This window comes from Antechinus flavipes, chromosome 4, assembly GCF_016432865.1.
Source record: "Antechinus flavipes isolate AdamAnt ecotype Samford, QLD, Australia chromosome 4, AdamAnt_v2, whole genome shotgun sequence".
Classification (NCBI taxonomy): domain Eukaryota; kingdom Metazoa; phylum Chordata; class Mammalia; order Dasyuromorphia; family Dasyuridae; genus Antechinus; species Antechinus flavipes.
In genome coordinates this window covers 241,432,951-241,458,843 of record NC_067401.1, presented here as the reverse complement: position 1 = coordinate 241,458,843, position 25,893 = coordinate 241,432,951, and the positions used below count along the sequence as shown (strand labels likewise).

The following is a 25,893-nucleotide window of genomic DNA, read 5'->3' as shown; positions in this document are numbered from 1 at the left end:
GGAAACTGAGTCAAATTTATAAAAACAACGTAGGGGATAAATTGGATGAAGGATATGAATAGGCAGTTTTCAGAAGAAGATGAAATTAAAGCTATCTATAATCACATAAAATGCTTTAAAGTAATATTGATTAGAAAAACACAAATAAAAAAAACATTTTGGAGGTACCACCTCACACTTGTCAGATTGAGTAACATAGCAGAAAGGAAAAATGACAAATCCTGGAGAGGATGTGTAAAAATAGGAACACTAATGCATTATTGGTGGAGTTGTAAACTGATCCAATCCTTTCTGGAAAACAATTTGAAACTACTCTCAGAGGACTATAAAACTGTGCATATTCTTTGACTCAGCCATACCACCATTAGGTCTCTCAACAGATCAAGAAAAGGGGGGGGAAGAACTTTTAAAACATTTTTTACAAAATATTTATAGCAGCTCTTTTTGTGCTGATAATGAATTGGAAATTGAGGGGGATGACCATCAGTTGGGGCATGATATAGTATCAGTCTGTGTAAATCTTTGCAGCCCTTTCTAAAATCAGCTTGTTCACCTTTTTTTTTTTACAGATACAGAACAGTAATAGTCCATGAATTTCATATATCATAAATGTTTCGGCCATTCCCTAATTGATGGACATTTACTCATTTTCCAGTTCTTTGTCACCACAAAAAGAGCTGCTACAAACATTTTTGCACATGTTGATCCTTTCCCTTCCTTTATGATTTCCTTGGGATACAGACCTAGTAAGAGCATTGTTGGATTAAAGGATATGCAGTTTTATAGCCTTTTGGACATAGTTCCAAAATGTTCTCCAAAATGGTTGGATCATTTCACCTCATCAACAATGCATTAGTGTTCCATTTTTCCCATATCCCTTCCAATATTTATCATTATCTTTTCCTATCATCTTAGTCAATCTGAGAGATGTGAGGTGATCCCTAGTAATTTTTAAGAGTGAAGAGGTTCTGAGACTAAGAAGTTTGAGAACTTGGGGATAGAATCTTGGATAACTTGAATTCAATTTCTGCTGGAGCAAGTCACTTAATCTTAGTGTCCCAAGCAACTTTTTAAGATCTGCACTGGTAGAAGAACTTTTCTCACATAGAAAATCCTTATGAAATTACAGGTCCAATACCATACCTCCATCCTTCTTTCCCCCATTTTGGTTTCCTTTAAAAGAAATCTCATTTTATATTCAGATTATCTTTCTCATTTTGCAATTCTTAAAGTTTAGAAAAAATACTTTTTAGAACACACATTCAAAACAAGCAACTACATCATTAAATAAAATTAATGCTATTAATTATTATAAACCACATTTTATTTGTAAAATAGTTATAAAATGTATAAATTAGTATTTTTATAATGTATTATCATAATATGTCATAATTATAATCTCTGATTACCCAATAAAAATTATGGTAAATAGTGATGCTATTCAGTTTAATTTACTCTCAAGTACTATATATATAATCTTTATCAATTTACAGTGTCACTGATGACATCAAAAATAAATAAAATTCTCCAAACAGAAATTTGTCCTTATTTTTGGTAATACAAAAGCCAAAGAATTTTGAGATGGAGTAATGACTAAATATATTCCCTTTTTCCAGAGTCATTTACTTTAATGTAGCAAGGATTTGGCTGCTGTGAATTTTTCTACAGTGCCTTGCAAACAAAATCTTTATCATCTCTTTTAAAATAGCAGAGAGCTAATGAAAAATTAACAGTGATTAAACAGGTGATTCATTTGAAAAAAAAAAAAAAACTCCTGATAACAAATATGTTTCTTTTCTTCTCTTTTATTATCAACCCAATTAAGAAAATTAAAATCCTGTATTTGGTATCTAAATGAACTAGTCCTAATACCTTTGTAAAAAAAATAGGAAGGAACAAAAGAGAAAAAAATAAAGAAAATGGAAATTCTATTGTTTTATGGAAAATTATCAAACTTTTCTAATTTTTAAAATTATGTTTAAATACAGACTGATTGTTATCCCATTATTTTAGCAAGATTGAATTACATAAATGATCTATTCTGTTGCTTAATGAGATACCATATGTAAAAGTCATTTTCAAACCTTATAGTGTTATGCTAGCTATTATTAAATATTAGCTATTGTTATTATTAATAGAGCAGTATTTATGAAGTGCTTATTATGTGCAAGGCACCCTGCTAGGTCCTGAGGGGGAGAAGAGAAGGAGAGAAAGAGAGAGAGAGAGAGAGAAAGAGAGAGAGAGAAAGAAAAAGTGATAGATGGCAGTTTGGGTGACGAACTTAGGAGATAAATCCCTGGCTCTATTAATGATTAGAATCAACCTTAATTCGAAGCCAAATCAATTAATTTTACTCAAACAAGTAAAAAGGAAGTTTGATATATAAGTTATCACATTTGGAAATAATCTGCTCTGCCATCACAGAATGGGACTCTTCTTTCTTACAAGGAAAAATGTTCTTTAAAATACTTGAACTTAGTTTTCTTGGCTTTTAAAAGCCTCTGGGTTACACATCCCCAGTTCTTTCACTTGATCCTCTATGCTGTGAACTTGATATCCTGGTTGCTTTCATCAAGAAATTCTTTAGACTATCAATGTAAAGGAGAAATTAACTCATGTTGAGCTTGCAGTCCAGTAAAATCCCATCTTTTTGTAGTGAACTGCTATATAGCTATGTCTTCTCTAACTTGTGAAATTATTGAATCCCAGTGTTAGAATTTACATGTTATTAGGATAGTGATATAGAGGAATTTTGAGGTATCAAGAAAGGGAGCAAGACAGATGGTCTCAATTTTTTCAGTAATGTTGAAGGTAAAGCAGCCTGTTATGAGAGAAGTTCAGGACTTGTGGGGGAAAAAGAGAAAATATGAGCAACGGTGAACAAACACATTAATTCCATCTTCTGTTTCTGAGTGTTGCATTTTCATTGGATGTTCACCATTCCTATAACTCTTGCCCTTGTCCCAGCTTCCTGATATAACTGAATTCCTTTAGGTCTCAGCAAAAAGCCCTCCTTCTGTAAAAAGCCCTTTTCTGTTCACCTCAATCTTAATACTATCCCTCTGTTGATTCTTTTCAATTCATTTTTATGTATTGTATCTTCTTTCCACATTGTCTATCCCATTAGATTGCGAACTCGAATACATGGACTGTCTTATACTTTTCTTTGTACACCAAGCACTTAGCACAGTGGCTGACTTGTAATAGGCACTTAATTAATACTTGTTAACTGAAATTGACTGGACATGATAAAGAATCAATCAAGAAAGCATAAAATAAGTGCCATGTTTAATTGAAACTGGATAATATGATTTTCTAGTGGAGGCAGTCAAGTATATTTGGGTAACATTCACCAAAAACATCTAGTAATATTATTTAGCAGCTGAAAAACAAACAGGAGCAGATAAGGTGATTGTTGAAGTCGATAGGGATTGAAGAATGGCAGGTAGGTAAGTGATAAAAGAAAGACAAGGGGAATCAGGAGAAGAAATATTCAAGAGTGAAGGATGGTTCTTCGTTGAATTATTTAACCACAGAGTCAACAAAGAAGGAAGTAGAATGAATATAGAATAGGGATGGAGGTATTAGAACCCAAAGTGATGGCAAAAATAGATTTAGAAGGAGACAAGTAGAGAAAGAAATGGAAAGAGAGAAGATGAAGATCAGAGAGGGGGAATTTCAGCATTCCATAAAAATGCCCAGTCATATGATACATGCCTAAAAAACATTAATAACCATAGAAAATATATAGTAACTAAAACCTTATAAATAATAGCAAATCCAATGCATTTATTTTTTCTGGCTTGCCAATGATAGGTTTTTTCTCCATCATAACATTTAATTTTATTTTCAAAAAATAATATGTAATGATTGGGTTACAAATTTTTTTTTTAAACCACCAAATAAAATAGGAAAAAACTCATAGACATAAAGAGAGATCACATTAATGATGGATAAATTTTGTCAACAACAAAAAAGCTAAAACTATTATGGTACTTTAGCCATCTGGTATGGTGTATCTGTTGTGAGTTCTGGCTAAGTGACACTGAGCTTATTTATGCAACAAAGATGATCAGGGCAAAGGACACTTCTGAAAAAGATGTATCGACTTGAACCTCCAAATGGCTTTCCAGGTGTCAGTAACTAACATGATCCTTTAGTCACATGATTGTATCTAGAAAACTAAACATAAATCTTTCATCCACTTATCAGGTCATCCCAAGCATATTTTGGTAGAATTACAGGATTTTAGCACTGAAAAGTATCTCGAGACAAATTGTACCAAGGTAAAAAGTTAATTGTTCTTGATGACTTTGCCTGAGGAAAACAAATGTTGAAAGAGGAAGAAAACATTTCTTCCAGATGTAGAAACAAGCAAGTTTCAGAAGCTCATGAAGGAATAAAAATCTAGTTAAAAATGTAAGAAGCCAGAGATGAATCTTCAAAGCAATGAAACATTATAAAAATGATATTAACTCATATTTCTATATAGTTTATAAAGCACTTTCCTCACAGCAATCATATGAAATAGGCAGATAATCTTATTGACCCAATTTTATAGCCACTGAAATAGGTGCAGAGAAGTTAAATGACTTGCCTATGTCATATAACTTTTAGATGGAACGGGCAGGATTTACATTTAGATCTTTTGACTCTCTCCATGTGTCATGCAGTTTTTAAAGTGACAGTGAAACAAATGTTGATATAAACTGCCTGTCTCTCTTGATGAGTAAATTAAACCACAAATGGAGGTCGATTTGTTTCCCTGAGTATAGGTTGAAAGCACAAAAGTTAAAAGCAGAAAAATTAAAAAAATAAGGTCTTGAGATATGACAGGTAAATGGGTTGAAAGTGTATACTCTGATTAACCAAGATTTTATGCTTTTTGTGGTCCCTGCTAGTCTTTATTCCTCATTTCTACTTTATGGACACTGTCATGTTTAAAAATTTCAAAAGGCATAGTTTCTGGATAATTTAGTTATTTTATTTATAAGGCTAACATATTATTAATAAAGGGGATCAGTGGCATTCTTGAATATCAAAGAATCTTATGATGGTAGGTTCACCCCATACCTGTGGAAAAGCAGATATTCCTGAGGGTGGCAATCAACTCTGATTGGTTATGATTAATGAAAATACGAATATTACAATAAGGGTGGGCTGTATTACAATGAAGGTTTTGAGGTACCTTACATTGACACTGAGTCATTTGAACATTGAGAATCCAAATCTTGGTCAAAAAGACATCATTTTCAATATCATCTCTGACAAAAGGGAGATTCAAAATTTTCCTAGATCTGTCTGAGTAATCACAATGAGCAGGAATCCACCCATTTACTTCAACTTAGAATTTCTTTTACTGTCTCTGGTTAGATGTTAGCTTGGGTAAGTCTTTGAGAAAGATTTCCCACATCGGTTGATTTCTGTATGAGAAAGCAGGAAGGGGGAAAACCTTGACCCTGATTTAATAATTAGATATTAATTTAATTTTCAAGGTGATTTTGAAAGCTTCCTTTCCTCTCTTCACCTCATTTCAGGAACTTTTTGACTGGACCTTCAGAGCACAGAACCCACCCAAGATTTCTACTGCTCCCATATTGCCAGTTATTTGAAATTTGTGTGTGTGTGTGTGTGTGTGTGTGAATTATTGACTAACCATGAGAGAGGAAGATAAAGGTGGTAGGGCGTTATTTTATTTATTTTTCGGTCTAATATTGCTAATACATTTTAAAGCTTTCCAGACTTACTAATATTTTATTATCTCACAATATGCCTTGTTTCTTCTAATAGTTACTAAAATCACTACACATACATTGGTTTCCAGAAACTTAGACTAAAAGAATGTAATGCAAAGTGTTCAGACCAAGATATTTGCATTGGCTTGAATGGATCTGGATGACAGATCTCTAGCTAAAATTAGGAGGAAATATATCTATCACTGGAATGTTCATAAATTAGGGATATTGGTGTAATTTCTTAAGTCTTTTATTGGCTTCTTGGCTTTGTATAGACAAAGTCTAAAAGGAAGCATTTTTCTTGCACTAGAGAGATCAATCAATAAATCATTAAACTAATCAGTAAGAGTCAATAACTGCCTAACATGTGCCAGGCAGTGTACTAGACTCCCTTCTTATAGAACAGATTCTTATGAAAATTTTAACTAAAGTAAATAGAAAAGTAGATTGAAAACCCAATGTTTCTTTGGGCTCCACTTTCTGAGTCACTTAGTTTTTGATAGACATGTTGACTAATAAGAACCTAAGGCAGAAATTATTACAACAGGTTTATCTATAAAGAAAGAAACATAACAACATAGTAACAATTAGTTCTGGGTCTCTGCCACATTATTCTCACTTACCTGATGGCCCTAATGACAGTTTTCAGTGGTGGTGTAAGGTCTTCTACCGAAACATCACATTGACATCCTTTCTCATCATATACATCATCTGTTCCAAGAGCAGTGTCAGCTGCAAGATAAAATGATGAGTTGAGTAATAAATCCTTAGAACAAAACCAATGATACAAAGCACACCTTGCTATTTGTCTTCAATTTAAATATCACCACAGCATAAACCAAAAATACAGACTGTCTAATCTAAGATGGGCAGATAGTGTGATTTTAGCTAATCTCCAGTGCCCTTGCCCTGAATGGCTCCCATATCTGGGACATTCCCTCTCGTCTTACATTTTTGAGAATCCTTCCAAGTTCAGCTCAAGCTCAACTATCTTTGTTGTTCATTCATGTCTGACTTCATGATTCCATTTGGGGCTTTCTTGGGAAAGATAACAGAGCGATTTGCCATTTCCTTCTTTGATTCATTTTACAACAGAGGAAACTGAGGCAAACAGGTGACTTGCCCAGAGTCAGGAAATGTCTGAGGCTAGATGAATTCAGGAAGGTGAGTCTTTCTGATTCCAGGTCCAGAACTTTATCCACTGGGCAATCTAACTGCCTGCATCACTGTCTATGTGAAACTTTTTCTGATTTTTTCTATGTGCCAGTGACTCTTCTCTCAACACTCCCAAATTATTTTTTATTTGTTCTTTTTTTATTTTGCAGATTTTTATATACATTCATTTTGTCTTCCCTAATAGACTGTAAGATTCTAGAGGGCAGGAACTGCTTACTTTTTGTCTTTAATAATACTAGCACCTAGTACCATGCCTAGCATTAAAAATAAATTGGTTTCTTTGTGCTATCATTTCCTTTCCTATGTACCTTCACTGCACAGTCATGAAGTTTATTCTATTTTTTCTTTCCTTTTTTTTATGAGGCAATTGAAGTTAAGTGTGTCTGAGGTCATATTTGAACTCAGCTCCTCCTGGTTTTAGGGCCAGTATTCAATCTATTGAACCATATAGCTGCCCCCAAGAGTCACAAAGTTTAAAACAGTATTAGATGTTTCTGTGTTGCCATAACTTACTAGTTGTCTCCCCACCAATCTATCCTTTTTCAGTTGTCAAATTAATATACCTCAATCACAAATCTGACAATATTCCTTTTTATTCAATGAACTCTGATGGTTCCTTGTTCCCATCAAGATGAAATATCAAATCCTTTGTTAGGCTTTTATCTTTCTTCATTACTTGGCCCCTTCCTATGTTTCTAGGTTTCTTGTATTTTACTCTCCTCACATCCTCTGTGATACAGTGATACTGCTTCCTTGCTGTTCTTTGAATACAACATTCTATATCCAGACTCTGATCATTTTCTCTGTCTCTTCCTCATTTCTGGAACTTTTTCCCTTCTCATCTCTGGCTCCTGGTTTCTCTAGCTTTTTTTTTTTTTTTTTTTTTTAATGACTCAATTAAGGTCCTATCTTCTTAAAGAAACTCTTCTTAATCCTTCTTAATCTTAGTCCCTTCCATCCTAGATTATCTATACTGTTTACATATATATATGCATAGATATACATACATATACAAATGTATATATATGAATCCACATATTTATCATCTATGTATCTATCATCCATCCATTTATTTGTCTGTCTGTCTACCTATGAATCCATGTATCTGTCTGTCTGTCTACTTATATCCATGTATCTATCTGTCTACCTATGTATCCATGTATCTATCTGCCTGTCTGCCTATGTATCCATGTATCTATCTATCTGTCTGTCTACTTATATCCATGTATCTATCTATCTGTCTACCTATGTATGCATGTATTTGTCTGTCTATCTATCCATGTATTTATCATCTATCTATCATCCATCCATCTAGCTATCCTTCTATTCCTCTATCCCTCCATTATCTATCTATCTATATCATTCAGCTTTAGAGGATGACTTCTGAAAATGAATGGAGGTGGGAGATGAATGTCAAGTTGGGAATTGTTGAAAGTCCTTTTTGTCTGGAATGGTTGATATATCAATATAAGATAAAATAATAAAGCTAGAGCTATATCCTTTTTTCATTCTAGTTCCATCTAATGTGTCCTAATCACAGAAGCCTGCTTCACAGCCACCCGACTGAACTGGTAAGATTAATCATATAAGAACCAAACATTCTCATTGACACAATTTAGTGTCCTTCTCTTGGAGACCATGCCAACAGGCTTAACTCTGAAAAGTAGTTAAATCAGATATTATTTCTCCCATTTTACAAATGTGAAAACTGAGAAAGGACTGGGCTAATGTCCTGATTCAGACACTTACTAGCTTTATGACCCTGGACAGGCACTGATTTTCCTCTTTTGTAAAATATTGACAATAATATTTATATAATTTAATTTAAATGGTTGTGAAGTTCATAGGAATTTATACACATAAGGTGCTTTCTAAACTTAAAAGTGGATTATAAATGTCTATTGTTGGTCTTGTTATTCTCACAGTTACAGAGCAGAGAGTTCACAGGGAGGCCATTAGGGAGTTTTTGGTAGATGCCTTTAAGCATTATACTCTGCCTTTTTCTTCTGAGTAGATAACCTATGAAACATTCTAAAGATAGCATTTGAATACTATGTATAGTAACAATTTCCCTTAAAAACTGTCAAATGCACATTCATGCCCACATTTTATCAGCTGTGATACTGCTGGAAACCAGTTGTTTCTAAACTTCTTCCCTTTTATTTAGGTATGTTTTATTTTAATTGGGCAGATTCTAAGCAGACTCTATAATCACATTATATACAACAGTTCAAAATGAATTTTCATTACTATTCATTATCATAGTTACTTTAAGATATAGGTATTAACATAGTTTCTTCATGTGAAGAAAATGCAACATCTCATATCCAGCTTTTCTTTAATTTAGATGCATTTTAGGCAGCATGGGACTAGAATGTTAGATCTGGTAAGTTTGTCATTTGTGAGTTCGACATCTTTTTGCCTTAATTTCCTCATCTATAAAATGGAGATAATAATAAACACCCTCCTTGCAATGTTGTAAGAATCAAATGAAATAATATATGTCGAATAATTGACATGAATATAGTAAGTGCCATGTAAATGTTAGCTGTTATTATTACATGACTTTTTTATTTTTTGAAGCAATCATAGTTTCTATTTCCTGGTTTCCTTGGCTTCCTTCAAGTCGGAGCTAAAGTCATACCTTCTGCAGAAGCCTTTCTAGTCCTTCTTATTCTTAGCTTCCTCTGATCATCCCCAATTTATCCTCCTACGCATGTCTTGTTTGTATGGAGTTGTTTTCATGTTGTTTTCTCCATTAGACTGAGCTCTTTGACAGTAGAGACTTTTATTTTTTGATATATCTTCTGCACTTAGCACAATGCCTGACAGTGTAGGTGCTTAATAAATGTCTATTGACTGACTGAATTAATGTGTCCATTTTCCCATAGTCCTTCCAACAACCATTATTACCGTCTTTTGTCATCTTTCGTCAGTTGGCTGGGTGAGAGGTGAAACCTCTGGGTTGTTTTAATTTGCATTTCTATTACTATTGATTTGTAGCACTTTTTATATAGCTGCTAATAGTTTGAATTATTTTAAGGACTGTTTGTTCATATTGTTTTACCCTTACTGGGTCATGAGAGGTATGGAAAACTTTTAATACCAGACTCTCTTCTTGTGTCCTAATGTTTCTATCTATCTACCACCTATTTCACCTGTGTTGCTGCCAGGCATTATATGCTCATAGAATGTAACTAATATTAATATGATTGAGATGTGATTTATAAGGGTAATTTATTGCCAGTAGGGTGAATCCTTCAGTCATTGTTCTGCTTCATTACAACAGAGTTGTTTACTTAATAAATGTAGGTGATACACAGAGGTATAAGGCATGCTTTCTTGTGTTCAACAGGGTAAGAGACTGGTTGAGACCATTAAAAGACTTTTAGACCAAAGATTTGGCCTTAAATTGAAGGAAGGAAAATAAGACTTTTGTTCAATTTCTTTTCCAGTCAAATTGGGGTTTTGCTTTCAAATACTTTTATTTGAAATTATATTCTGAATTTTGAAATTCAGGAATCAAATTTATGCTTTGCCATCCATTCCAGTATGCTGGAAAAAGGATTGCTTGGATGTTGGGAGTTGTGAAGGAACTGAAAAACTGGAATTCTGCATCTATTGTTGCTTCCAAAGTCCATCATTTTGCTTCCACTGCAAATTCTTTCCATTGGAATTCAAAACTGTGAATGGAAACATGGTGGGTAGATCAAAATTATCCCTTTCCTGTTTAACTATTTTATCTTAATCTCAGTCAGTTGGTCAGTCAAGAAGCATTTGCTGAATAGTTCTAATGAGTGCGTAAGCATTGAGGGTACAAAGAAAGACAAAAAACCCCAGGTTTTGCCTCAAGGAACTCACAGTCTAATGGGGGAGACAATATACATGTATAATCAAGATATCTATGGAATAAACTGGAGATAATCAAAGGGAAAGCATTAATATTAAAGGGGGTCATGGAAGAGAATGGGATTTTTAGATGAAACTTTGTTGTTAATTTCTTGGTAAGATTTTTTTGGGGGAGCTTGTGGGATGGAGGAAAGTCAGAATGTATTTCTGTCCTTTCTACATAGATTACTTTTTCCCTTTACAAGGGTAGGAACTATATTTGTGATTTCATCAGTATAGGAACTCCTAAGTAAGGAAACTCCTACTGTTTTATCTGTAATTTATAATCTTAGAGAGTTATCTAGAGCAATGACACGTTAATTAATCAGCCCAGGACCACAAAGCCATTATGTGTTAAAAATAAAACTTGAACCCAGGTCTTTCTGATTCTCTGTTTGGCTATCTACCCATTCCTTAAGCCATACTGCCTCTCTGTAGTCCAAGTTCTCTAAATTTCACTATTTGGTCCAAAGGAAATCTATACAAATCCTTTAATTAGTTCTTCCTTCAAAATTAATCAGTGATCCAAGAAAATGGGACTTCTCCTTTCTCGCCAATGGAACCTTCCCAGAAAGTTCATTTGAGACAACATAGCACCCTTTCAAAGCAACAATAGCTTATTCTGACTCATAAACAAGCAAAAGAAATGATCTTTAGCCTCTTTAGAATTATAAGAATTGGTGGCAGCTTTCTAGCATATTATTCTGGGGAGTCATGAAAAATCAGCTTTAGGATAACCAGTCTTCTGTATTTCAATTCTGTCTTCTTTACCCTTTGGTATTTCCTTTGACCCCCACAACTTCATGCTTGGATGATTACCTCTTCTTTTTAAAAGTAGTTACTTATCTTGTTACACATGAAAAATTCACGTCTCTTCTGATCTTGACACAGGATCAGGAGTCTGCCAAACATTTTAATTCCAGGAACTTAAATGACACATGAAATTATTCTACCCTATCACATTGCAAGACAGTATCCTGATGTGACCATTACTTACAGTGTTGACAACTAATTCATAACATCATGCCATGAACTACAATTCATTTTCCAAGAGCTTTTTACTTCCTCTGCTGCTTGGGTTTCTTATACCTTCCCTCACTGCTGTCATTTCCTGACTCATTAAAAATCATCCTAAATATAGATATCAAATTAAATTCTTACACCAGTTCAAAGGTATCTTCAACTGAGCTATTAGAATGTAAAGTAGCTAGTTGGGCCCTGATGTATGAACACTTTTTCTATATATGGTCCTGTGTTCTTGCTTAAAGCTAATTTCTTTGATATGTGGAAAATCATTCATAGTTAATAAGGATCCTGCCAGACTTTTCAAGGAACATGTGAGAGGCTGGAAAATGCTTCAGAAAACGTCATCCACTTTTTATTGTCATTCTAAGTTCTTGTTGATTCATATATTTTTCTAACTGTTGTTTGTCCTTCACTTTCTAAGAGGACTAATGACATTTGAGTGATATCTTGACTTGCTCACGAATTGGAATCAAATAAAGCAGAGTTGTGCAAAATTGTCAACCATATTTTCTTCCTGAGTCACTGAAGTTCAATGGCAGGACCAAAATCAAAATGACTGGCTGTAGCCCAGGACGACCCAAGGTGACCTTGCCATTTTCAATATCTGACCAAATTCTAAGTCCTCCGCAACAACTGCGTTAGCTGCTTTCATGACCGTTGGAACCAATTGTTTTCATCTGTCCATTCAACAAAAAGTCTTTATGTGCTTGGTATAAATGGTATAGAATCAGGTGGTCACCAAAGGCAGATAAGTAGCCTTGAAAAGGACTCAGCAAGCTCTCACAGCAGAGGTGCTAGTCCTTTTTGAAAATTCCATGCAACCTGAATTTTCTAGCTAGTTTTTCAACAAAGAATAAAAGTTGAATATCTCTTAGCTAGCATACAAGACAATTTTTTGATGACAGTGAAAAACATCTTTGGCAAAGAAGATAAAAGAGTGCAAAGTGCTATAGAACATTGAGCTGTTCTAAATGGATCATTGTAAAAAATTTTCCAGTCTCTTTTTCAATTTTTCAAAAATGCCAACTATGTCTATAACTAGGTTTTTCAAAAAGAAAAAATAATCAATAATTAGTTGATCAAAAAGCATTTTTATTAGGTACTGATGTGCCAGGGACTATATAAATCACTAGATATACAAAGGCAAAAGCAGTTTTTACTTTCCAGACATGAACTGGAATTCCTGTCTACTTCTAAGCTTTTACTTTTTTCCCCTGGGGTTAAGTGACTTGTCCAGGGCCATGCAGCTAGGAAGTGTTAAGTCTCTGAGGCCAGATTTGAACTCAGGTCCTTCTGACTTCAGGGCTAGTGCTCTATCCACTGTGCCACCTAGCTGCCCCTTAGTTTTTACTTTAATGTACCTCATGATGCTATTTGATAAGCAGAAGGCATTTTTTTTCCCTCCTTAAAACTGGGGTCAAGTGACTTGTCCAGGCTCACACAGCTAGGAAGTAAGTGTCTGAGACAAGATTTGAACTCAGGTCCTCCTGATTTCAGGGCTGTGGCACCACCTAGCTTTTAAATTAAATATCCAAGAAGTTCGAATTCTGAGAACACAATGAAATACTCATTGATGTAATTATAAGCTGCAGACTCCCAATCCACTGAGTTCTATTGCCTCCACTGGCAGATAAGGCTGGTGATTTAGAAATAAGTATGTTAATCAAAAGTCCTGGAGTTACTGGACATTATGTTTCATGGTGCAGTGGATATAGATCTGAGCTTGGAGTCAGGAATACTTATCTCTCTTGGGTTCAAATCTGGCCTCAGATACTAACTGTGTGACCCTAGATAAAGTGAACTTAAACCCATTTGCCTCAGTTTACTCATCAGTAAAATGAGTTGAAGAGAGAAATAGCAAATCAATTTTGTATCTCTGTTAAGAAAACCCCAACTTGGGTCACACAGAATTGGACATAATTGAAATGACTGGAGCAAAAAAGAATTTATCCTTTAATAAAGGGCATGTCAGTGGCTCAGTTTTAGTTGGACAATCATGAATTAACATTAACAGTAGACTAATATTATTCTCTCGCTTTATTGTAAAGGAAAATTTTTAATGCTCTAGGTGTGGGTTATAAATACCATTCTTTGTGAACGTTTTAGGCAAATAGCTACTTGAAATCAATGGAATTGTATAAGGAAGGATTATACCCTAAAAAACACGAACCACTTATATGGCTTGCTCTAGATAGTAGTATCTGAAACAAAAATGTATACCATATGTCCAGGATATATACTATATAATACATGTGTGTATATGTCTGTGCAAATATGTATGCGTATACATGTACATAGTCCTACACATATATATGAATGGGTACATATATATATATATATATACTAAATGATTAAGAATGTATTTGCTATTTCAGCAAAGATTACATAGGTAATATATACATAAATATTAAAATGAAGCATCTTTTAATTTCACAAATAATTCTTAGGTTTTAAGATTTTTATCACCAAGTATTTTTCTAATTGGCATTTTCAGCACATTTCCTCATGGCTCTAGAATACATGGTTGAGAAGAGCCCCAAGCAAAAGAGCAGATGGAATGAGTTATAAACTTTGAGTCATTGGAAAATTTATGAATCCTAGGAAAGACTAGTGCTTGATAGAGACCTGGACAAAGGTATTAGAATTGAACTGTGTAGCTACAGCCCATCCGTGCTAGCTAGATTCCAACGCATGATACTTAATAAAATGCTTGTTGATTGATCACAGAACTGGAGCTAGAACAGATCTTAGACTCATTTAATAGATGAAGAAACTGCTGGAGATCACACAATTAACTCATGAAAATGCTTAATGAGGCATAAGTTTACAAAGGGAAAGGTTTTTAAATTCCTACTAATTTGCAAACTGTCATATTAACGAAATGTCTTTTCATGTAGAAGAAATGTGAATGGAGAAAAGCTTTTATTTTAATTAAGCTGTCCCAAAAGCTAGAATTCTGAGACAGAAGTGAATCCATGTTCTTTGATTCTTAATTTCACACTCTTTCCACTCTGACCCCTCCCAACCAATAACTTGGTCAACTTGTTATTGATAAAATTTTAGGTGGTGGGAGAGAGGGAAAGGGAACAAGCATTTGTTAAGTGACAAGGCACTATGCTAAGCACTCTATAAATATTATCTCATTTGATCTTCACAACAACTATTAGAAGTCAGGACTATTATGATTTCATTTTGCAAATGAAGAAACTAAGGTAGATTGAGATTAAGTGATTTGCTCAGGATCAAAACCTCTCTCTACCTCTCCAATTAATGGCCTTTAATTGGAAAAAAGTATTTAGCCTAATGATTTTTCTATGACATTTGTGGATGCCACTTTTATGTGGTGCTCTGATGGCATATTTAAAAGAAAATTGTGGCTGGCAAGTTAAGAAGAAAAGAAATGTTCTAAGCTCATGTTTGCAGAAGAGTTTTCAAATAGTATTCAAAGGGCAGCCACAATTCTAATGACATTATATTAGTAATTACTATGAGGAGAAGAAGAATGATATAATTATTGTTCTGTAAGGAATGACCAGCAGGATGAATACAGAGAGGACTGGCGAGACTTACATGAACTGATGCTAAGTGAAATGAGCAGAACCAGGAGATCATTATATACCTCAACAACGATACTGTTTGAGGATGTATTCTGATGGAAGTGGATCTCTTCGATAAAGAGATCTAACTCAGTTTCAGTTGATCAAGGATGGACAGAAGCAGCTACACCCAAAGAAAGAACACTGAGAAATGAATATAAACTGCTTGTATTTTTGTTTTTCTTCCCGGGTTATTTTTACCTTCTGAATCCAATTCTCCCTGTGCAACAAGAAAACTGTTCGATTCTGCACACATATATTGTGTCTAGGATATACTGTAACCTATTCAACATATAAAGGACTACTTGCCATCTGGGGGAGGGGGTTGAGGGAAGGAGGGGAAAAATCGGAACAGAAGTGATTGTAAGGGATAATGCTGTAAAAAATTACCCTGGCATGGGTTCTGTCAATAAAAAGTTATTAAAAAAGAAAAGAAGTATGATATAAGATATAATAATAGTAGCTAGCATTTATATAGCACTTTATATTTTTAAAAGCACTTTATATGTATTACTTAATTATTATATATTATATATGTGTATTACACATAATATATGGTTAATACATTATAATATATATTATTATACCCATTTTACAGATGAGGAAATGGAAATTGAGAGACATTAAATATTTAAGATAGGATTCCTGGCTGAGATATATTGACAATTTATATTTATGAAGAAAGTTTCCATACAGGAAATTCTATATAGTAATAAAATTATAAGTCTGTACCAATTAATAATTATTATGATAGCTTTTTAATTCTTAAAAATTTATTATAGATAATAGTTTGTCCTTTGTTCTCAAAGAGGACTATGACATCAGGGAGGTATTGCTATGACATGCAAATGAGTTGGGTTTAAGTAAGAATCATATGTAGATGCAATTATAGTATTTTTATATGTAAATTTATTACTTCAGAGATAATTAATATAGAAAGAACTACTAGTTTGTTATGAGATTGAAGTTAGGGAAATATACAAAAAATAGAAAAAAACTACTGGCCTAGGAATCAGGAACCAAGAACAAGGGGGTGCCATACTGACCACCAGTTTGAATCTGGGAAAGCCATCTAACCTGGATGGGTTTGCCATGCATCTTTACAGTTATCCCCAAGTCTACTGTTATAAGACTTGTTGGAAAATATTTTTTATTTATAATAATCTTTGAGTACATAGTTACCATAGAGGATTGTAGCAGTCATTCCTATAGTAATAAACCAAGTGCAGGTAGAGTGAAATAATAGTGATCCCTAGAGGAGACCCCATCTTTTTTTTGAAATTTATTTATTTTTAATACACATCGCTTTATGAATTATGTTGAAAGAGGAAAAACTATGGGAGAGAAAAAAAAACAGAAAAAAGAAGTGAACATTATATGTGTTGATTTATATTCAATCTCCATAGTTCATTTTCTGGATGCAGATGGCATTTTCTATCCAAAGTCTATTGGGATTGCCTTGGATCACTGAACCATTCAAAAGAATCAAGTGTTTCATGACTGATCATCCCACATTCTTGCTGATATTGTGTACGATATATTCCTGGTTCTGCTTGTTACACTCAGCATCAGTTTGTGTAAATCTTTCCAGGTCTTTTTAAAATCACCTTGTTTATCATTTTTTATAGAACAATAATATTCCATTACTTTCATGTACTACAACCTGTTCAGCCATTCCCCAATGGATGGACATCCACTCCTCTTCCAATTCTTTGCTCCCACAAAGAGTTGCTACAACCATTTTTGCACATGTGAGTCCTTTTCCTTCTTTATGATTTCCTTGGGATACAGACCCAGTAATGGGGCCCCCCATCTTTTAAAATATTGACTAATGCTATCTTGCCAAGGCTTAAAATGTAGATGGGCTAGTCATGGGCAGATCCTATTACAGATTGGGCTTGGGAGCTTTGACCTGCTTTATTTTTGACCATGACAGTTTGCCTTTCATTGGTTCTCTTTTTAGAGGTCCTGGCACTCACCATAATGGTGTCACGCTTAGTGAAAACACCTGAGTGGTTATTCCTTATCCACTACAGCTCAGAGCCTCCGAGTTCCTGAAATCAAGTGATCCACTAATAAATGCCTAGGAATACAAACATGGGTCACCATGCCAAACCTTCCTCTTCTTCAAGAGCTGCCAGAGCTTGTTATTTTTCTCCCACTAATAATTTCATTGTAAATAATAATTCATAATTATTGTGACTATGTTTCCTCAGGGAATCCCCACTTGTTTTTGAATCCTCCCCCTTTTTTGAACAGAACCATTGATTTAATCCTGGAGAAGAAACCCTTCCCAATTTCACTACACATTTAAGGTCTTTCTTGGGGAAACTAAGAAGCTAAGTGACTTTTCTAGGGTCACCCAGTCAGTGTATTTCAGAGGCAGGACTTAAACCAAAGCCTTCCTGATCTGAGACAGGTCTCTATTAAGCAACATCAGAGGGGTCAAATATGTGGCCTATAATATTCCGTGGCCCAGAATCAGATTAAAATATAATAGGGAGAGATTTAAAAAAATAAATAAAATACAATAAAACATGTGATACAATATGTGGTTAATTACATTAAGTATAAATAATTATGGTATGTGGCTAATTATAATTAATTATAATATGTGGTATAATATTTGGTCAGTTCATATGAAATTCATAGGGAGGCTTATATACAGTTTAGTGGCCCCATTACTATTTGAGTTTGACCCCATTGCCCTACACCAAAATCCCTCTCCCACCTGTTGTTTCTGCCTAGAGAATAGTATGTTCTCTCAAGTGCTGGCCATTGCTTAGAGACAGTCATTTCCTTAGAAAATAATGTTGTTGTTGGAAAACTGCCTAAACATGACTTATTTAGGGGAACATGGAAGGTCTGGACTGGATTATTAATCAGCAAATATTTTAAAATATTTACTATGAGCCAATATCAGTGCTAGGTCCCAGTTTTACACAAACAGATGCAAAATAGTCTTTGCCTTCAAGGAACTTAGATTTTTTTGGTAAGGCAGGGGGAATAGAGAAAACAGGTACAAATAAAGATTATATAGGGATAATTGCACTTTGAGATTTCCTGGATAAGGGGAATTCTCTGATGTGAAACTCTCCCTTTAGGTAGATAGCTTTTCTTCAGCTAATAATCTTGATTTAGAGTAATGAAAGATAAAATAATTTATCCATCTTTACACAACCAGTTTGTTGGTTAATAAATAAATATTTGCTAAGCTCCTGTTAAGTGATGGGCACTGCAATACAAGGAAAGGCAAAAAGATAGTTCCTGACTTCTTGGAGCGCACAGTGAAATAGGGGAGAGAACATACAAAAGACTATATCCAAACAAGGGATATGTTGATGAGATTCAGGAGAAGGAAGGTACTAGAATTAAGGAGAATTAAGAAAGATTTCTTGCAGAAGGTAAGACTTTAGTTGAAATTTGGTGAGAAACAAAGAATGTAGGAGATTGAAATGAAGAAGGAGAGAACAAGGTTTGTGAGCCAGCCAGTGAAAATGCCCAACGACTAGAGATGAAATATCCTGTCTGAGTAATAGTGAGGTGACCAATGTCATTGGATCATAGAATACTTGGGGGAGTTGGAGTATAATGTATAAAAATACTGGAAAAAGAGGATGCAGTATGTGCCAGAGGAAGAGCTTGAACCCAGATTTTATTGACACTATGGTCGAGTCTCCATATATAATGCTTTCACTAAAAGAGATACAAGGTCATTGTTGGGGAGAAAGCACTAGAAGCTGAGAGGAACCAGGAGAGGTTTAATAGTGAGGATGGCTCTTGAGTTGAACCTTGAAAAAAGCCGAGGATTTTAAGAGGTGGAAGTTGGGAAGGGTTGCATTTCAGGCATGAGGAATGGATGATACAAAGGCATGGAAATGGGAGAGAGGGGAAGTTTATCTAGACTACATTGAGCATGAAGGGGAATGGTTTGTAAAATGACCAAAAATGTAGGTTAGATCTAGTCTATAAAGAGCTTTTTAAGGTAAACAAAGAGGTTTATACTATATTCCTTAAGTATTAAGAATTAATACTTAAGAATTAAGATTAGCTTTGAACACAATCTTTAGTATTTATTATATAGGCTTTCTTGACATGAACCAATGAAATTTATTGATCGAGAGAGTGATATGGTCAGTCCTATGCTTTAGGAAAATCACTTTGGTAGCTAAGAGGAAGATAAGTTGAAGAGAAAAGTGTATGGAAGCAGGGAGAGCAATTAGAAAACTGTTGCAATAGCTAGGTGAGAAATAATGAGAGTTTGAAAGAGAACAGTGACTATGTGAATCAAAAGAAGTAAGCAAGATATATTGTGGAAATAAAAATATTATAATTTAAAAGCTGAGTGAACAAGCCTGAGGAACTGAGGAGGATGCCGACTAATTGTGAGAATGATGTCCTCCATTTAAAGAGAAGCATTTATTTAGTTATAAAAGCTTGCAAAATCTTACAAGAAGTACAGTGTGTAACCCCAGTTGTCCTGAATTGTCATGGTATTGAACTTTTGTATAGTCTGTCTTTGATTTTATCTCATTTAAGCACTCCTTGAATTTTGATGCTTCTGATGCAGATATCATCTGCTTTTGGACTTCCATCTCAGCACTCTCAAAAAGTAATTATTGTCCTGTATAACCTATTTAAAGCTTCTGGCTTTTCTCTGAGCAGATATCTATTCCTATATTTCCTAGTTCCCCATTCAGGAGGCTGCAATAATAATAATTGCTAACATTTATATTGCTCTTACAATATACCAGATACTATGGTAAGCACTTTACAATTATTATCTTATTTGATCCTTACAGCAATCCCAGAAGGTAGGTGCTATTATTATCCATCAGGATTAAATGACTTGTCTAGAGACACATAATGTATCTGAGGTCAGTTTTGAACTCAGGAAGATGAATCCTCCTGACTACAGGTCTTTATTCACTGTGCCATTGAACATATCTCAATATCAATGATTAATATGGTAGATGCATTATCATAATTATAATTTAATTTTGTCCATCAAAATATGTTAATGAGAACATTTTGTAACTTAGCACTCTTGATTTCTTTTGGTTTTGTCCCTTTATTTGCTAATCAACAATATTTAGTAACACTAAATGTGGCTAACAAGGAGATATTATGTAAGATACTACAACTAAATATTTTCTCTTTAAGATTAAAGCTATTCTTTGTATTGGCTGAACACATAAGTCATATATTATCTTGGCATCTTCAGTTAAGCAAATTGTGTTACCCATTCCTATATTCCTAGATTCTCTATTAACATTTTTTTTTAGGCTAGAGTTTGAAAAATAGTCTGCAAAAATACTGGCAAAATTTCATGGACTAGTTCCTGACACATAATTAAAGGATGACTGTGTTTTGAGTAATGATATGTAGCATCAGAGGGTTTTAAAAACAATTAGTTCAATTTCTCTACAACAAAAATTGCTGATTCCGTCACAATAATGGCTTAGTAATGGCTCATAAAGAGAATAAGAAGATGCTAAACTATTTTGTTTTCTTTGTTCTTCTTAATTGTATATATTGCCATATTTACAATCTTTACTCAAAGGGAAAGGCTAGAATATGCTTTCACATACTCCTAATTAGTTGCAGTGAAAATCGCAAAGCAATCCAGAGCTTTTTATTATCATTTTAAACCATCATCTAATTATTGTATACATTGACATCTATGGCTGACATTCTGAATAATGTTATCAATCAATAAAGATTTATTAAAACTTATTCCATGCTAGTACTATTTTAAGCATTGGGAATTCAAAGAAAAAGCCGCATAAGCCCTTGTCCTCATATGCGTTTTAGCTAATTAATATCAAACAACTAAAATAAAGGAAACATATCAAACCAAGCCTTCCTGTCCCTGCCTCTAAGAGAGAACAAAGATTTCTGCTATCTTCAGTAAAGTATTCAGCTTCAGCATGAGCAATCCTGTTCATGTAAATTATTTGATTAAAATCTGATTATTTTGATGATGAAGAAAGCTGCCTTTTTGGGGAGACAGGGTGTCATTATTGCTATAGCTTTTCAACAAATAGGATTCCATGGAATGCTTCCTAGAGAATAAAGTTCATGTGAGCATATAATTTTGCATTTGTTAATTTTAGATTTCCAAGTATTGTAGTTAGGTATTAATATTACCTCTGTCCTGGACGAAAGAAAATGAGATGAGAGAGTGAGGAGGAGAGATTATATTTCCTTTGAGTAGCATAAAATACACTTGCAATTCTAGAGGAGCTTCACTGCTGAACATTTCCTATAGAATTTAGAATCTATTCCTTAAAGAAATCTAGGGTTTTTATCCATGAAGATGAATGTGCAAATGTAGCTGTGTTCTTTCATTCACTTATTGATAGATAACCTATAGCTCAGGATGGAAACTCTGGATTTAGGACTGCAGGCCTAAAACTGGAAGAGATTTTAGTTAGTCCAACTCTTATTTTACAGAAAATTTAACTCGGGCCTAGAGAAAGTGATTTGCCACATGAATATTATGGTTCAGACTCCAAGTTCTCTGATTGTAGAATCAGTGCTCTTTCCACAGCATCACGTTGATAGAAGCATCAAGGAGAATATATCTATATTTTTTATTTATATACTATATCTATTATTTGCCTCTGCCTCCTCTGAGGATTTTTCATAGGAGCTTTTGAATTTAGCTCATGTCCAGGTCTCCACAAAAAGGGAGAAGGACCTTCAATCCTTATTCAAGCGCTCAGATCCACAACACATTGAATATAGCATGGTTTTGTTTCACTTGACAGAAAATGCGAAACACAAAGTACTTGAACCCAAGGATTGAAACAGTGAAGAAAAATCTCCCCTCTTTAGTAAGTATTCACTTTGTCAAGTCATTTTTACCATTTATACCTTTGGTATAGTCCTGTGATGATAGTTTTGCCTCCCTTTTTTCCTCTCCATACCCCTAAATGATTGATTGATTGGGGGGAGGAGACTACTGTCCCAGCATAGTATAATAAGCCTAAGCGGCTACATAGGCCAACAGGGCTGACTATAGGGCCCACAGGAGGGGAAAGACAGATATTTTGATTTTTCGTAGATGAGTTCAAGACTTTTTCTGTGTTGTTTTTTTCTTGACCAGATGAAAACATATCCTATCTTCAAAGAATTGCTTGCAAGGGACCTGGAGATCCTTATCCCTTTTTTTGTGGGAATTTGGAAAGTACTTAGGATTACCAAAAAGTGGATTCTCATCCCCTTATCCTTCACAATTCATAGAATTAACAGCATTAGTGAAGAATAAGGCCTGAGTTTGACCCTTTGAATCATTACTCACATCAATTTTTTTTTGTCCTTCAGTATTCAAAGGCCCTTGCTTCTGATTCGCACTAAAACTATCCCACTTGGTTCAGGAACTCAGCATTGCTCAGGATGTACTCCTCTGTGCCTGGGACATTATCTTCTGGAATTCCTCCATTTTCCAGGGACCCTTCCATTGTTGCATTGCCCAGCTTATCTCTAGCTGCTTCTAGCTGTTGTTACTTCTATTCTTTCCTGGGCTGCATGTTTCCCTGAAGGGATCTAAGAGATACTCCAGTTTTTCCTCCAGGATATCTAATTCAGGTTTCTGTCTTTAGGCCATTTTCTCTGATCTCTTAGCTATGGTTTTCTCTGTTGCTTGTGGCAACTTTGAAGATCTCCTTTGAAGACCACATGTAAGAGTGTGGTTTAGGTATGCAATTAGCCATGACTCTATCAATCATCCTCAAATATCTTATAAATGGGGATATTTCTTCTTTCTGTAGGCAGGCATTAATGTCAGAATAAAGTTCTTAATAGAAGATGGCAATGATGAACAGGCCAAATCTCAATTTTTTTTTTTTTTTACCTATTCATCCATCAGCTATTTATTACCTGCCTACTATATGCTAGATGAGGTGGAAAAGAATTCAGAAACGACTTTAATGCCTGAAAAACTGGGTTCAAATCCTTTCTTTGACACATACTGACCGAGTCACTTCTCTGCTCTAGACAAAACTTTATAAGACTCTAATTGGCTTGCAACTGGTAGTAGGAATTTACAAAAGTAGTGAAATCATAGGAGTCCCTAGTCTTACTTGTAAGATTCTTAGTTTATTCTCTGAAGAAAATATTATTTTAACATAAAACCCACAGTTTGTGGAAAATTTTTTTAATAGACATAAACTAAAAAAATTTTTTTAAAAGAAAAACTGAAAATTTGCCTTTGAAAATGATAAATAGAAGCTGTTTGTTTGTTTGTTTTTTTCTGAGAAAAATGATAAATTGCAAATAGCAAAATCTAGGTTAGGCTATGCTCCTGGGTGACTACCTTCATTAAAACAAAAAGCTGGCTGATTTGGGCAAGGCAGTTTCAATTACCCAGAAGGACTGATTCCAGTATTGATTTAGGTAATTGGAGCAACCACTGCCCAGAGCCTGGCAGCTTGATTCCAAACTGCTGATAGTAAATTCAGGTTAAAAGGGAAGGGTTTGGCTTCCATCATTTCCAGTCAACCACTTCACCAGCCTCCCTTAATACAAATAGCCTCAGTTCAAAGTAAAAGAGATGGACAGATAGGCAATTTGCCTTGGCCATGACCCCTTCCACCATATTGGCCAAGACAGCTGGTGCCTTCCCTGGAGGCGGATCACATGAAACTAGCTGAGTGGTTAGCAGAAACATTCCAAATTCTTGGTAAGCTCTGCTCTGCTTCCCTGGGTGGCCTGTGTTTAACCATTCTCCATAGTAAATGGTCCTGGCTCGGTGAATCAGTTCCGCTGGACTCCAGCTCCATCCAATAGAGCTTGGTTTTACTATAGCTGGGTATACAACATTTCCTTCCTTCATCACTTGGGGGAAATGAGAACACCCCTAAGAAATTTCCCATTAACTCTTTCTTTTGTTTTGTTGGTAGACACACTAGCAGAGGCTGCTAAATGCTTGCAAGTGGTGTCAGAAAATATAAGAAAAAAATAGTAACAGGACTACTATTTAGTAGTCCTAAATAAGAGCAGGATCAATTTGACCAATCAATAGCTTTGCTATTATTGTTGTTGTTCAGTCTCTTTGATTGTGTCTTGACTTTTTATGACCCCATTTGGGATTTTCTTGGCAAAAATACTGGAGTGGTTGGCTATTTCCTTTTTCAGCTCATTTTTACAGATAAGAAAATTAAGGCAATCTGGACTTTGCCCAGACCTACTTATCTAGTCAGAGTCTGAGGCCAGATTTGAACCCAGAAAGATGAGTTTTTCTGATTCTAGATCTGGACTTTTATCCACTGTGCCACCTAGCTTCCCATTGTTATTATACACAACATCTTATATTATATATACATATATAATCTTTTTTAATTTCACAAATTAACCCATTTATTGTTGGGTTATGGGCTACAAATATTTGCTAAGAAGAATTTTACTGGTTTTTCGATTCCTTCCATCTTCTGAATGGCAGATTTGACTGTGATTGCTAAGATGGTATTGTAGATCCATGCACACCAGCTCCTGTTTTCAAACAGGACCCACAATGTCAGATATCCACGGCCCACCTCTTCATTTTGATCTTGCCACAGAAGGAGCCGGTATACTTGACATGTTGGCAAATTTCAATTTTCTTCATTGTTTTTCTGAGGGATGTACCATAATGTGTTCCATATTTAGTAACAATTTTGACCTTCTTGGTACATTTAGCCATGTTGCCAATTGCAGGGCTGGAGCTCGGAGAGGAAAGTATTATATATAATCTATAGTTGGAGTTTTGGAGTCTCTGGAAAATTATTTTAATCCAATTGATTGCTTTGTCTTGTTAACTCTCATTTATCCCCTTTTCTCAACCTCCACTCTAGTCTGGGCCTTCATCACCTTTCTCCTGAACAGAAGTCTGCTAATTAGTCTCACAGCCTTTAGTCTCTCTCTACTCTAATTCATTCTCCACATGGGGGTCAAATTGTATTTCCCAATGGGCTAATCTGATCATGTTACCTCTTCTCTCCTCCTCCCCCTTCTCCCAAGCTACAGGGACTTCTTAGCATCTCTAGGAGAAAATCCAAACCTCTCAGTTTCACCTTAAAAGTCTTTTACTTATCTTTCTAGGTTGATGTATTACTCTGTCATTTTGATTTTACATTTTAGTAAAACTGTTTTATTTGATATTCCCTGAACACAATATTTTCATTAAAGTTTTTATGCTTAGAATGAATTTTCTCCAAAACTAGTGGAATTCCTAGCTCCCTTCAAGGCTCAGTTCAAGACTGATTCTTAGTTAAAGCTTTTCCTGGAACACCTAGTTATTAAAATTTCCCCTCTTAAAATTATTTTATATTTACTCTGTAATACTTGTGTTTAATTTATAATTACTCTCTAATATTTTGTGTGAATGTTGTCTCCCACCCTGCCTCTTCTACTTCCTTCCCCCACAACAAAAATATAAGTGCCTTAAAGGCAATGAGTATTTTCCTCTGTAGCATAGCATAATGCCTGAC

At 34.7% G+C, this 25,893-nt stretch overlaps 1 protein-coding gene and 1 pseudogene across 2 annotated transcripts in view; both read right to left on the bottom strand.

The window, feature by feature from the left end:
- Positions 1–25,893, bottom strand: part of KCNQ5 (potassium voltage-gated channel subfamily Q member 5) — a 650,068-nt gene that overhangs the window by 38,289 nt on the left and 585,886 nt on the right. For both annotated transcript variants that reach the window (XM_051997265.1, XM_051997266.1), the window contains one exon: positions 6,359–6,467. In XM_051997265.1, the coding sequence (XP_051853225.1) occupies positions 6,359–6,467 (109 nt within the window). The remainder of the gene's footprint in view (positions 1–6,358; positions 6,468–25,893) is intronic.
- LOC127559233 (60S ribosomal protein L37a-like) lies at positions 24,796–25,106 on the bottom strand (annotated as a pseudogene).